This window comes from Hippopotamus amphibius, chromosome 2 (genome assembly GCF_030028045.1).
Source record: "Hippopotamus amphibius kiboko isolate mHipAmp2 chromosome 2, mHipAmp2.hap2, whole genome shotgun sequence".
In the NCBI taxonomy this organism is placed as follows: domain Eukaryota; kingdom Metazoa; phylum Chordata; class Mammalia; order Artiodactyla; family Hippopotamidae; genus Hippopotamus; species Hippopotamus amphibius.
This window is the reverse complement of record NC_080187.1, coordinates 204,730,133-204,745,510: the sequence shown is the minus strand read 5'-3', so window position 1 is coordinate 204,745,510 and position 15,378 is coordinate 204,730,133. Positions and strand designations below refer to the sequence as shown.

Genomic DNA, 15,378 nt, shown 5'->3' with positions numbered 1-15,378 from the left:
GTTGTCATAATGATTCATCACTGAGATTGTTTCAAATTTAAGCAAACTTCAGCAACTTCAAGATCATAATTACATACTGATATAGAGATGAAAAAGTTTAATTTGTACCATTATTACTTTAATTATTCTGATCAAGCTTCAATTAAAGACCACTTAAAGAGCCAGAGGAAAGAACTGAAATAGCTGCAGTTCAGCAATAAGAAATTTTAACAAACAGAAATAAGAAACAAAGTTTAACCAGGTGAAAATGTAAGTCAGGGAAAAAAATGGGTTAAGGTGAATATATTATAATCAGGCCTATCCCTTTAATTAAATAAATAAACAACGCAAATAAGAAAACAAGTTTAAAAACAGGATGAGGAAAATAAAAATTATACGTCATACAAACCATTTTTCTGTTGAGTTTTGTCATTATATCTCGTGCAAGTGTAAAAAATGCCTAAAGGTAAACCAAAAATTTCATTATTATATGTTTACAATATCTTTTAAAATAGAAATGTAGCCTTTTTTTCATTACTTCATTATAAAATACAAATATATTACTTTAAGGTTTTTTAATTGGGAAAAGAATATAATTGCAATCACAGCAGACACATGACTACTATAACTTATTTTTCAATTATATCATAAAGGTTTTCCAATGTAATCAAACTGTCATTCAACAAATATTTTCTACACATAACATCTGGCACAAGTTCCTAATATGACACTTGTTGAGTTATAGGTACACCAAGATCACTCGGGAGGCTCTAAAGCAGCTGTGCGTCCCCAGAGTGAGGCACAGTTCCTGGTCTAGGAGATGCTGAATATATGTTTAATAACTGAAGGACTAATTATGGATTATCCTATAGCTCTAAAATTTGTTTTCACAAAAATCTCTACCTTTTATTCACAACCTCGTCTGTTTCAAATTGCTTTCACTCTTATACCTGAGAATACATTAACCTCCCATGTCTCAACATTCCAAAACCCTAGCAGTTCCTACAGCTTGGCTAAATTCCCCACCGTGGAAATCAGTTCAAATGGAAGCAGGACAAATCTCAGTGGCATTTTACGCCTAGTGTCGCCTGAACCAAACCCAAGCCAAACGTTTTTGAAACTTATCATCCCTATGTACTTTGTTTCTACAGAGCAAGGACTCAAGGCTTCTTCAGCTGTCTCCATGCTACACCCACTGGTATGTCAGTTGTTCCCAGTCACTCCTGATGCCCCCAAAAATGTTCTGCAAAAAGATGATTATTCCCAAACCAGTCAAAAAAGAAGCAATGTGATGACTACTATTATCAATCCTTATCAGTGTCTCACTGTCACACTGGTCACATGTGAGTCAAAGTTTCTAAGTAATAAGCCCATCCTGATTTTTCAGGCTAAGTTAAAGCTCTGGGAAAACTGCTAAGGTCTGCAGAATACCTGGCCAGAATAAGCAGCTCGGGCAATCCCCAGGTCTTTATTTCCATAGCTCAATGCTCTCTCCCTCTCTCTCTCTTTTTTTCTCTTAAGCCACACAGAGCAGCTTGCAGGATCTTAGTTCCCTGATCAGGGATTGAACCCGGGCCCTCGGCACTGAGAGCACAAACTCCTAACCACTGGACTGCCAGGAAATCCCCAACTCAATGCTCTCTCTAAGTCACAGGTGTGATTAGGGCACAGGACTAACAGAGACGGAAGCCTGCTCCATTAAGCCAGGGTACAGAGCTTGTTCTGTGACAGCAATTCTACGTGGGCCATCTCAGTGAGCAAGCTTTTCTCCTGTCTCCACCATGAAAGCGGACTGAAGAGGCTCCCCTCTTTCTGATGAAAGGAAATCCTTCTGTGGAAAGCAAAAGGAAGCATTTTTCTGCGTATCTGTGCTTGAGTAAATAAATCAGTAGAGGCTTCCTATTTCCTAACACCCATTAGCCAACTGGAAAAAATGACTATTAGTTATTCAAAAGAAAGAAAAAGTTCTGATCAGTGTCCACTAGTCAAGTCATTCAAGTCTCAATTTTTAGTTATGATGTCATGGTGACCAGTGAATAGCTTGAGAGATTAAATGTTTATGAAACCATCAGTATTATGGTTAAGTAAATTACGTGTATTAACACATAGTACGTGTATTATTTTTATGATCAGTTTAAAAATGTTTCTAAAAAAGAAAACATTATCAACAACTGTGCCCTTGGTAAAGAAAATCTATTCTTAGAAAACTTTAGATAATTTGGTTTTAACAGTTAAGTTACTGAAAACTTATTAAAAGTACTCTCTGATAAACACACTTTCTTATTTCTACGTAATGCCATTGTGTTAAAATGCATCATGTTTAATTGACTTCAAACACAGACACTAAGGGAATCTGTTTGATAAGTTAACAATTCCCTCTTGAGAGAGTGCAGACGTGAAAGTAATTAAGACTCCGTGCTACAGGCTACTGTAGGATGGCATGAACGATGATAAATGAGCAGAGGACACTGTGCTTGGTCGGCCAGAGGAGGATTTCCAGCTTCCCAAGGGGCAAAACTGAACATAACCTGCACTTCCGTCTTCTGTTCAGTGACTCTTAACTGAGCAGTCTAATATTTCCCACGTGGAGGGGGGGGTGCTAGAAATCCAACAGCCAGGGTCCACACAAAAGACAGAAGCAAGAAAAGTTTACAAAATGGAAGCGGAGTTCCCACAAGGCATTCACTAACTCAGGGAATACCAAGGCTTGGAGAGCTGCTTGAACTCAGGCACCTAAGACACTAATGCTATTACATAACAAGTCACCAAACATTTCCTTCTCACCTCTTCTACATTCGTACTGGATTTTGCACTTGTCTCCAAGAATTTAATGCCATAGTCGATTGCTAACTGAAAGACAAAGAGAATGTTTAAATTCAGTGCAAGTTTCTTGAACATATAGAGCATTTATATTTTTTAGGTTTTTCCAAGTCCCAAAGGGAAAGAAAGTAGCTAGTTCAGAACTCCTGCGGTTCTCAAATTTTTTTCGCTTTCTTCTATTGTATTGTGTTTGAAATGTAGATATCTAACTTTATCATCTTAAGCAAGTAAAATGGCACCACTTCCACTCAAAACATAACTTAAGTCCTTCCCCTTTTTCCTGTGATACCTGTAGTTCTCTAATATAATCACTAGAAAACCTACGAGACACTCACCCCTATCATTAACTTGGGACATATCTGCCCCTTTTATCTGCACCCAAAATACAAACGTCCAACAGTTACTACTGTAACTTTTCATTTTTTTAAATAAATTGGTGCATAAAAGAACAAAAGCTTAAAATACTAAGTACTCACTGCTAGGGTTTCTATTCATTGCGGCAAATTGCGAACACTTCTATATTTCCATCTATTTCCAAAGAGTTCCCAGTTCATTTGCAACACCAAGATTAAGGGAACGTTTTTAGGGGAAAAAAAGGTTGCAGTCAGATTGAAAAACAAAATGCATTTTGCTTGTATCACTAAAAAAAGGCTAAAACAAAATTCCAAGACTTAAAAAATTGAAGCCTCTAAGTCAATTTGGAAAATGTCATAGAAATGAATACGTACATATAACAAATTCTTGTTTTGCAGGACACAAAATAGAGAAATGCCTATAAATGACATCCATAGCTTGATGAGTTTACAAAAAGTTTATCCATAATGACCTAAATCTAATGCGTACTAAAATAGTCTTAGAAGGAAAAGAAAAAGAATTGAAAAATGATTACTGTTGAAACTTCACCTATCCTATTACTTTTTTTCAAAGAGAATGAAGTGGTTTAACTTCAAAACTGGGCATCTGCACACAGATATGGGAGAAAGAGCCTGAACTCTAAGCTGCAGGAATCTGAAAAAGGACCAATTTATATCTCCCAGAAAACAGCGAATTCTTTAGGAATGTCATGACTACACAGTATATGCAGTTGGAGCTCGAATACTAATTCATACCATTCAAGTACGGATTACAACTCTTTGTTGTTTTTTTCATGGGTTAAAGTATTTTTAAACTTAAATCAATAATTAAAAAATAGTAAGAAAATGAATGCTTAACGTGAGTGGGTTCCAATCTTTATGCATTCAGTTCAAATTTACCTTCTCCCCTCTTTCTTTTGACACTTGTCTTTTGTCATTCATATCACATTTGTTACCCAGGATCATTCTTTCAACATCTGAAGAGGCATGCTGCAGGGAGGAAATAGTATGTTAGAAAAACAACCTGAGAAAAACACAGTTTTATTCAGCAGGCAAATTCTAACCTGTCAGAAACAGATCCACTAATTTAATTAGAAGACAAATGATCTTTCATTCAACACAAGGCCTGATTCAGAGAAAAACTGTAAAGATGAGAGGAGGGGAAAGCTACAGCATAAGAGTCCACGCAAGCTTGTTTCCAAAAGGCTTGCAGTCATTCTCACATCTCTTTTGGTACATGAATAGACAAAAATAAAACTTAAAGTTATCTAACAATGAAACTTCCAAATGTTAGTTTGGGTCAAAGAAGGGACAAAACCTCCGTACTAAGTGAGCCAATGGGGAAGGTATTCTGGATACTGAACTACTTAAACAATAAATTCAAATATAATTGTGTATGAAGTTATATAAATACAAATGTGTATGAAATTATTTCAGTGTCAGATTTCTTTCCAAAATGTCAAAGGTATTTTAAAAAATCTTAATAGCAATCAAACTGGAACTAACTCAGATTTTAAATATCTAAAATGAAGAAAATGTTAGAAGGGCAAAACGATAAATTGCTGGAATAAAGATATATTTTTGCCAAACAGCCTGGTGGAACAGACAGAACCTGCGAACCAGATGTTTTCATCCTTGCTCTCCTTTTTAAAGGCTCTATGAGCACGTGCAAGTCACCTCTTTCTGGCCTCAGTCTTCTCATGTGAAAAATGGGGGCTTGGATTAAATTATTTTCAAGGTCGGGGTCAAGTTTAAAAATTCTGTGTATCTGTTCCTCTGTCTGCACCCCCCAGGCCAGCAAAGCAGTCAGACTGGTGGTACCAGAGATGTCACCCTCCCTGGCACTCCTGAGAGAGGAGGGCCTGACCTGCCCACGCCCTACTTCCTAGCAGCTCAGCTGAGTGACAGGGAGACAGAAGGAGCCCTTTACAAGAACCCAGCAGGACTCTTCTCTAGTATCCACTCTCTTTCCATACATACCTCTTCAATGTTTCTTATCCAATTTTTAATATTGTCAAAGGACTTTTCATTTGTGATGTCATAGACCAGCATAATTCCCTATAAGAGGAAAAAAGATCTTTATTTAGTACTTTATACATTTAAAGTTAAAGAATATAATGTCAACGTACTCTTCTCCTCCAGAAACCTTATGTTGGTCCTTTTTCTGTCTTTTATATGAAGGGAATTTATAATAAAAATCTAAAGTACAGAGAAACAGAAATAAGTAAATAAAGTCTTCCATTGTCTCACCATGTAAATAAATACTCTGTTAACCTTTTTTTTACTGTTAACCTTTAATGAATTAGTGATTATAGTAAAGGTGATACACCCTTTCTACCTGACCTCATATGATAAGAATTGGCACCAACTGAAGCTAAAAGGATGTTTAAGTTAAAATAGAGACAATGTTGAGAGTGAGAGGTAATCACTTCTGTTGTGCACTTGTTTATTCTAAGTAGAAATTATCTTGCTTGGTACTCTTATACTAACATTGTAACCATAGGGCTTTAGATTTCTTTTTACATGAACTGATCAAAATGTTACTAACCTAAAAAAAGTTACTATCTGTCTAAGTAAATCACAGACATTTAAAATATAATGCATTTGTTGCACAGTTTAATGAAAGGCATTGTCATCATATTTTAGAAGACCCCTGTCTGGTGTTTTTAAACGGTCTATCTTCTAAATGTTTCAACCGACACCTGTATGCTACCTATTCCAAAATCTATACCACAAGACCACACTTGTGTATTAAGTGCTAGATTCACCCCCAGTCCATCCATTTCAACAAATATTTAGTGAGCACATACGATGTGCCTGATAGCATACCACATGCTACTAGCAGTGAATAAGATAGACAAGGCTCCTTCTTCTCATGGATGGCTAGCAAAGAAAACAATGAACCAATAATTCTATAATTATAATTTAGACAGTTGCTATGAAGAAGCATGAGGAGCTCTGAGTAAAAATGCTCATCTAATCTGGTTGAGGGTCTGGGGTAGTTCAGGGAAGGTTTCCCTGCGAAAATGACATTAAAGCCAAGGCCTGAGGACTGAGTAGACTTGAACTGGGCAAAGGGGTAGAGGCTGGGGTGAAGAGGGGAAGCTCTGAGTGCCTGCGACATAGCAGAAACCTGATAAATATCTTGCTCACCAGAAAGGCCCAGAACCTACTCGACTGAGTCAAAGACTACCAGCTTAGCAATGAAACTGGGACATCTGTAGAGACATGGATGGACCTAGAGACTGTCACACAGAGTGAAGTGAGTCAGAAAGAGAAAAACAAATATCGTATGTTAACACATATATGTGGACTATAGAAAAATGGTACAAATCAACCGGTTTGCAAGGCAGAAATAGAGACACAGATGTAGAGAAAAAACATATGGACACCAAGTGGGGAAAGTGGGGAGGGTTGGGGGGTAATGAATTGGGAGATTGGGACACCAAATAGTACACTCTAAATATATGCAGTTTATTGTATGTTAACTGTATCTCAATAAAAGTTCTTAAAACAAACAAACAAACAAAAAAAACACAGACTGTCAGCTTGGCAAGAGTGCCCAGATCCAGCAGGAGAAGGACACAAGATGAGGCCAAGACATAGATGGTGGTCAGGTGCACCCTGGAGAACACTGACTGGCCATCAGTTCCCAGAAGGCTCCTGTGGTCACTGAAAACTCAGCTAAGTGAAATAGGAAGTTGTCTTTGTCCCCTCCAAATCTCCTCTTCCTCCTTGTACTCTTGTTTTTGAAGGAGGGCAATACGACCCTGCCAGCCAGCCCAAGCAGATCCCTGGGAGTAATCTCTTCTCCGCTACGAGCCATTCACTGAGTCCTGTAGACTCAACAACCTCAACATTTCCACCATCTGATGCCCGCATGCATGGCCTTATTCACATTCTCATCAATGAGCCTTTACCAGGATGACTTAAGTCTCCCTGCTTTCATTCTTAACCTCCTCTAATCCACTCCCCACACGGGTGCCAGAGTTACCACATCATTGCTTAAGATCCTTTAGCATCTCTCCATTACACTCATAATTAAATTAAAATTCCTTAAATAGTAGGCAAAATCTTTCAGGGTCTGGCTTCCAACTTTGTAAATAAATATAAAATGTAAATGTAAATAAATATAAATTATATAAAACACACATGTACACATAGATAAACGAATCCAGGAAATACAGCAAAGTGTTAACTGAAGCAACCTCTCATGGTGGTGGAATTTTAGATGATTTCTTGGGATTGTCAAAGCTTTGTATACTACATGTAACCTTCTGACAATGAGGAAAATAGATATTATTTAAATTTAAGTGACAAACAACATTCTTCTCTATCCCCCCTCCTCCTAGCCTCAAATGCAAATGTTTAACTTTGGCTACACTGTAAAGAAGATTTTACAATTACTAAGGTAATTAAAGAACAAAAATAAAAGCAGAGAACTGTATACTTAAATGTTAAATTTTATATTACATATATTTTACCACAATTTTAAAAAGCCTCAAAATGCAATCTGAATAATTCCTGATTCAAACCGCTTAGCTGTCTACAATATTAAAATTAACCAAAAAACTGCCAGAGCTCGACTACCCTTTGGGCTACATGGACAACCTTGATCTTTACTGCTGTCTGTCAAGTAGCACTCTGGATGGTTAGCACAGGAAGTGTGAACACAGTGTAGCGGTTAAGGGCACAGACTCTGGAGTCAGAAGCACCAAGTCTGGGCTCTGCCACATGCTACCAGGGAGATGCTGGAGACTTATTTTATCCCACTCAGTCTGCATTTCCTCATTTGGGAAATGAGGACAGCACATCTTTCACAGTGGATTTTTGAGGATCTTCTGTGATGTTATTTGTAAAGTACTTTACCTAGAACCCAGGACACAGCTTGAGTCAATAACTGGCGGCTATTATTAATTTATATCTTTGGTTTCAACAACAGAAACCTTTCAATTATTTCCTATGTTTGTAAGCTAACTGATATTATGAATCAGTTGGAAATACAAATTCAGGTATACCACTTAAGAACTTTATATATCTAGTATACATACCTTTAACAACAACAGCCTCTTTAGAGTTCACAAGACAGTACTGAGAAATGTTGATAATGCAATGATATGGTCCCTTTTCCCCCCAAAGCCTGATTGTCCACCAGGGTTATTGCTATGCCTACAAATGTTGCTAAACAGTTTGAAATAGGCCAAAGGACTCTGCCATGGTGGCAGACTCAGTATTGTGCTTACCAAAATGCTGCGTACCTGAGCCAACCAAACTAAACCTGCCAGAAGCACCACTTGCTGAAATGAGAACATGTCCCAGTGAGAACACGATGGCCCCACATCCCGCTGGAACAGATGACATGCAGGATCCAAGACTCAACTAGAGCAGGATTTCCTGAAGATGTATCTAAGATTGTTTCTAGGTCTGAAATGTTTCACTGATTCACTCCTTCAGCAAGTACTTATTGAGCATCTACTATGTATAAGGTCCTGGCATCACAGCAAAACAGAAGAGACAAAAATCCCTACTTTCAAAGTGGAAAGGACAGTATATCTTAGAATAGCAACAATTTTTAATTATTTGCAGTAATGCAAAAAAAAGGCTAGGCAGTGGATAAATGAAAAAAGACAGACCATCCTCAAACCTAAATTAAAGAACACATTTCAATGACCTCTTTCCTTATACCGTGAACTAGAACTACACAGCCAAGGGAAACAACTGCTCCAACATTCTAAGTGTTCTTGCCCACTCTCTAGCAGAAACAAGCTTGAAAGTGGTATCAATACATCATTCCTAGAAAATAAAAAATTGGTCAGTATAAAGGCCTGTGTTTATAAGATGCCTCTAATTAAAATTACCTATAAACTATTCTAAATCATCCCTGTAAAGATGTTCTTATTTACATCTAAAATCCTTTCTGGGGGAGGGGAGGGGAGGTGGGGGAGGGGAGGGGAGGTGGGGGAGGGGGAAAAAAATCCTTTCTGGGGGAAATAAATAACAAACAAACTTTTTCACACAAGATAAGTCCTGTCTCTTTGATTCCAATCTAAGCAAAATAGAGAGTAACTGACAACTGCCCTTCCTAAAAGGATGACCTTTTACAATATTAAAAGTATTATATGCTGGAGAATATATACATATAAAATGCTTAGTGGTATATAGTGCCAAGGTGGTAGAGCTTTAAAAAGGAATTCCCACAAGGAATCCCCACTTCTGTGTAAGGATGTCAGTGAAACTCAAATAACGGAGGGTGAGTGGAGGAGGAAGGGAGGGCGGCACGGTAACAGAAGGATCCGTGCATTCAGATCACATCTTTCTGCAGCAAAGGGACGGCTATCACCCCTACAGCTCCGTCCCCTCCACACCACTCTCAGGAGCACAACAGTCTTTTATGCAATGAGCTGGGTATGATGGCAGCTGGCACCCCACAGCCTACTAGGTTGGGCTACACGATCTCAACGGTTCAACCTTCGAGGACTCTCTGAGCATACTGGGTTTCATCACAATTTAAAGCTCCAAGTTATACCTGGCTTAGGCCTAAAAGCCAGAGATAAAGCCCGGTCCTGGGTTTGCCATTCTAGGTGTAGTTCAGTTCAGCTTCTAAGCTGACTCATTCTCCATTGTACTCACAGCACCACACAGAATCTACCCTGAGCCAACAGTATAATGGGTTGTATAGATGAAACATCTAAGGATGGAAAACAGCCAAGAGATGAGGTTATGATGACAAGGATAAGCCTAAGATATAGCACAGAAAGACTTGGTAGTCAAGATTCACCAGATTCTAAGCCTCAGAGAGTCACAGGTCATTCGGCCACTTCCTGGCCAGCTGACAGAATGCTAGTGGAGGAGACTCCAGAGAGATGAGCCAATAGGAGTGGATGTTGTGGACCTGGTGAGAGATAAGGGGTGACGGTGGCAGGGCTGAATGGGGAGAGGGTGCAAGAAATGAATATTTAGTCACAGAGCTTGTGGTGCGCTAAGATTTGGCAAAGGTAACAATAAAAGGACAAAGCACAAAAATATACCATCACTCAGAATGTGTGGAGGAGTTCTAACACATCTCCAAGCTAATTACGTGATTAATATGAAGGCCAGTGGCAGAGTGCACAGCTACGAATCACAAAACATAAAAAACCCTTTAAATGTTGTTTTCACATCAAAAAATCTATTTTCTCCAATTTACTAGACTCTAACTTGAAACCTACAAACCTGACGAATGAATACTCATATTTTATTTCCACAAAACCCTAAAGCATACTCACCATGGCTCCTCTGTAGTATGCTGTCGTGATGGTTCGAAATCTTTCCTGACCCGCTGTGTCCCTAAAATTTGAAACAAAGGAGACAGTGATTTGAAAAGTCATCACCAATATCGCTGAGGAGAGATGCGAAGCTGTAGGAGATATAATTGTGGTCTGCTCACAAATGCAGTGGTTTCAGGGAGATGGGGAATGAGACACAAAGGGAGCCTGTTGTGCGTCTGTGAGCTGGAGGCGGCGGTGGCCACAGGAGCCTGTCAGGAGCTCACAATGACTTGGGTCTTGGACCTTGGAGACAAAAGCAGCAATGGGAAAATGCACGGCCCTCCTAGGATCTGGCATGTTGTGTTCATCAACCACATGAGGGACAGAACAGAGAATAGTTCTAAATTCTTGGGCTCCTAGAGGCAGTTCTAATCCTTTTTATAAATGCCTAATGATTAAGGCATTTTGCTCTCTTGACTGAAAGTCTGATTTCTGTACAAAGCAAGCAGTTGGGCTGGACTTATTACTGTGTCAGCGCTGCTCAGTAGAGCACACTGAAATAGATCTCCTCGAGAACTTTTTCAGCTCTAGAGCCTGTGATTAAATGAGACCCTGGAGTTCAACACATAATTGTTGACAAGGACTTCAAAATACGAACAACACCTCAAAATTACATAAACTTGCATTTATTCTTGCTTTTTCAGCTGATGACATACCATTAAAATACATTCTGAAAAATGCCATTTCAAATTACATTTACTAAACCAACCCCTACAAAGGAAGTCAAATTTCCTTGATATCTGGGAAAAATCAATATTCCTAAATTTGCCACTTCCTGCCAGAGCTAATTCCACTCCCTGTGCTATCAAGACAAAACTAAATTGTATAATCTGATTGCTTCTAAAAGAGAGGCATTTGTGGAAATATACTAAAAATCTAATACATACCAAACCCAAATAAGATAAAGTCCCAAGGGAAATACGTAAATTTAAAACATTAATAAATACCTTACCATTTATGTATACCTTACAAAATACTTTCACGTGGTGCTCAAATGATGCCCACCACAGCTCAGTGTGGTGGTATTACCATCATCCTTGTTCTACAGAAGAGGAAACAGGCTCAGGTGTGCTGCGGTCCCAGTTCTGCCACTAAACAGCGCATACCCTTAAATGATACTCAAGCATCCTAGGCCTTGGCTGTTTAGTGCAGGGCCTGGCCTCACACTACCAATATCTTATTCTACCATCCTCTCACTGATCAGGATTAGATACACAGGCACTTGTTTGGTACTCAGCAAACAAATCATGGGGAAAACAGGAGCAGACTAACCATATTTTGATTCTAACATGCCACTTGATTTAGAACCAGCTCTGCAGCAAGGACGGAGGAGAAAGCCTACCATCCTAAATGCAGGTCATGAAGGCTGAATGGAGACTATGTTGCTGCCGAGAGTAATGATAAATAGTGCCATGGAGTTCTAATTAGCTGACCACCCACAGGCTCCTAGAAATATTCCTTACTGTTGTGATCAGGACTATACAGCACAGGATCAGAGGTTCTCTTTGCTTCCCCCTTAAAATAGTTTTTTTTTTAATCTTTAAAATATTTGACTTCTTATTACATGCTAACAGATGAAAACAGTAGCATGTGATGATCTTCACAATGTTTTCCAATGAAGTAAAGTGGAAATCTCTATATGAGGCTAATACGTGAAGCTGACACAAGGTTCCAGGAGATCTGGGTAGTTGTCTCAGTTCTGTCACTAACCCAGATACATGCCCTCAGATGGACTTCACCACTCTATGTCCCAGTTTCCTATAAAACAAAGGCTGGTGGGCTTCCCTGGTGGCGCAGTGGTTAAGAATCCGCCTGCCAATGCAGGGTACATGGGTTCGAGCCCTAGTCCAGGAAGATCCCACATGCTGTGGAGCAGCTAAGCCCATGTGCCACAACTACTGAAGCCCGAGAGCCTAGAGCCCATGCTCTGTAACAAGAGAAGCCACCGAAATAAGAAGCCTGCACCACAACGAAGAGTAGCCCCCACTCTCCACAACTAGAGAAAGCCCATGCACAGCAATGAAGACGCAACGCAGCCAATAAATAAATAAATAAAATTTTAACAACACCAAACCAAAACAAAAAAAACCAAAAAACAGTTATCACACCCACAAAAAAAAAAAAGAAAGAAAAAAAAAGAAAGAGAGAAAAGAAAGCCTGGTGGGTTTCAATATAATGTTCTAGTTCTATCCCGGTTCTGAAATTCAAGTAAGAAAATCGGCCTAAGGAAAAAGCTGCTGTATATGTATTACTTTACTATTTTGCCCTGCTTGTCTTAAGTCCATGATGCTCTAAATTTCTAAGCTTTGTTTCCTGCTGTTATCATCACACACTAGATCAGTAAACATCATCAAAAACCTTCCTCAAGGCTCCAGATCTGTGTGGCTCCATGGAAGGCCCTATACTGAAAGCAATTAAATCAGTTTATAGGAGATTAAAAAAAAAATCTAAGAGTTTGAGTTGAAGCCCAAAATACTCAACCAGGCAATCTGCAGGAACTATATTTATTCACTGTAGTTTGACAAATTCTTCAGGAATTAACCAGTCAGAGTTGGTCGATCATAAGGAGATCTTTGCCTTGCATATTACAGCATGAGAGATGACGACAGGCATGCCTTTTTCCTTCCTTATTCTCCAGTGCAGTGTTCCCCATTTTTTATTTCCGGAGAAAAAATATGCAAATAAATGAGAAACTATCAGAGCTGGAAGGGAACTCAGATGTTATCAGTCTGACCGATCAATTTATAAATAAGGACAAGTAGGCCCCAAGAAGGGAAGCAAACAGCTCTAGGTCCTTAGTTTAGAGGCTGAACTCTAGATCAGCACTTCACTTGGGGATCCTACCACTTGAGTACTTTGCCTTATCTGATTTCACAGCTGCACCAACTACAATGGAAAAATAACTGACACGCTTTAGAATTTAATTTACTCCCCTATAAAATTAGCATTTGGAAGAATGAGTTCTCAAATTTCTCCTGGCTGTGAGAGTTAGTGATATCATCCTTACCATCCCACTCTTGGTGGAGATACCTTTGAATACTTACCCACTTCCCCTTGGTTCTGATAAAGAAAAGATGTTTTAGCTACCAAGGGGTACCTCTAATTTACCACAATCCACCTTTTAATTCCCGCTTTCAATTCCTGATTAAGGTAGAAATGCTGTGTGCATACGCATTTTTTTACTTACCATATCTGAAGCTTAATTTTCTTTCCATCTAGTTCTATTGTTCTGATTTTAAAATCAATTCCTGCCAGAAAAAGAAAGAAAGACATGCTAAATTTCCTCAAATATAATCCAAGTCTTATTAGGAAAAGGACAAAGATTTCTATTGAAAAAAAGCTCTCCAACGCACTGGAAAATGTGAACACAGAGAGGGTGTGAACGGTATGTTTCCTCTGAATACTGGCTGAAGAAAGGAATGCTAATTACCCTGCAAAGAATTCCCACATATGTTAAATGCAACGTATTATATGCCTCATTATTTTGACACAAATGGCTCACATCCCTCAAAGTTACATAATTCAGATAGATTGAGAACATGCCACATTTTCTACTTCCTGAAATACAGATACACAAAACATCCTACCCACCCCTCAAGCCCTGCCCTTCCCTAAAGCAGGCCATGAGACCTCTTTTTGTTTTCTTCCACCTCCTTCCACTTGTTTCTTTAGAATCTGCAACTGGCTAAGTAAGAAAAAACAAAACAAAACCCACCTATTTGAAGGCAGGGATGGGAAAGCCTGTATATTTATTTTATACAGTTAGCAAGTATTTTACATACATGTTAATACATGTTCCCCACATCTTTCTGGCTGGTGCTGAAATAGCTAAAAGGGCTTTTAGCCCTGGCTGCACTTTAGAATTACCTGAAGAACTTAAAAGAAAAAGAAAAATAATCATGACTAGGCCTGCTCCCTTCTCCAGATTCTGAGATTCTGACGTAATTGGTCAAGGGCCAGATCTGCGCACTGAAATTTTAAAAGCTCCCCAGGTGATTCTAACCTGAAGCCAAAGTTCAGAAGCACTCAACCGGCCTGACAGGTAGCATGTGAAAGTCATCTGCGGCTCCAGCAACTCCAAAGTTCAACCCCTCCCTCACCTGCCTCCCCCCCCACTATGGTAGCTCAAAACTTACTCAGCAATTTCAACTACAAAGAACCACAAAGTCCCTGACAAAGATCAGCATCCTCTATCATTTCTCAGCAACAAACAGGCTGCTGCCCTTCGGGAAGGGACTAGTTAGAGAACGCGGCTCAGCTGTAAAGTGCTAAATCCTCATCATCTGGCTACTCAGCTTTGTTTCAGAGGTCTCCTTCGCATTCTCCATAGAACCCCTTAAAGTGGTTTCCAAGACATTTCCAGAAAACATGTCAATTATGTATCCTCTAAAGTGACTTAAACGTCAACTGCAGCTACTTGGAGGGAGAAAAGCCTTCAAGGGCTACCTTACTACAGCATTTCTACATAAGAACATTGAGAACACCCAAAAAGGCTGCTTGCTGGCTCCAGCTTCATATAAGGCAAAGCATAAACCAAGCGGATTTGCCCCTTCTCCTACGGGGCACTTTTCCCCCCAGCGAACCTTTTCAGGTACACTTGTGAATCTTGAATGAGGCCACAATCACCCCAGGCTAATCTAGCAGAACAGCTTCTCATTCTTTCCCCTCACTAATAACCACGTAATGTTAACAATCTCATACCTAATATCCCCAGGTTATCTGGCTCACATTTGCTCCTCTAAGGTACCTGACTATTGCAGGGTCTGCAGTTGCGGAAGCAAAACTTAGCAACACAGCACAAATATCATTATTAGCAAGCAGCACACAGAATTTACTATGGCCATTATTCATTTAAGACTTAACACACATTGATTTTTACTGTGATTTATCTTTTTATGTATCTCCAAATCCAGTGTATC

General features: G+C 39.2%; 1 protein-coding gene across 2 annotated transcripts in view; it reads right to left on the bottom strand.

Annotated features, from left to right (window-relative positions):
* The window catches only part of RAB8B (RAB8B, member RAS oncogene family), a 60,312-nt gene that overhangs the window by 4,681 nt on the left and 40,253 nt on the right, over positions 1-15,378 (bottom strand). For both annotated transcript variants that reach the window (XM_057723877.1, XM_057723879.1), the window contains exons 2-7: positions 13,647-13,707; positions 10,418-10,478; positions 5,133-5,210; positions 4,053-4,142; positions 2,764-2,829; positions 389-439 (exon numbers count right to left, since the gene is read on the bottom strand). In XM_057723877.1, the coding sequence (XP_057579860.1) occupies positions 389-439; positions 2,764-2,829; positions 4,053-4,142; positions 5,133-5,210; positions 10,418-10,478; positions 13,647-13,707 (407 nt within the window). The remainder of the gene's footprint in view (positions 1-388; positions 440-2,763; positions 2,830-4,052; positions 4,143-5,132; positions 5,211-10,417; positions 10,479-13,646; positions 13,708-15,378) is intronic.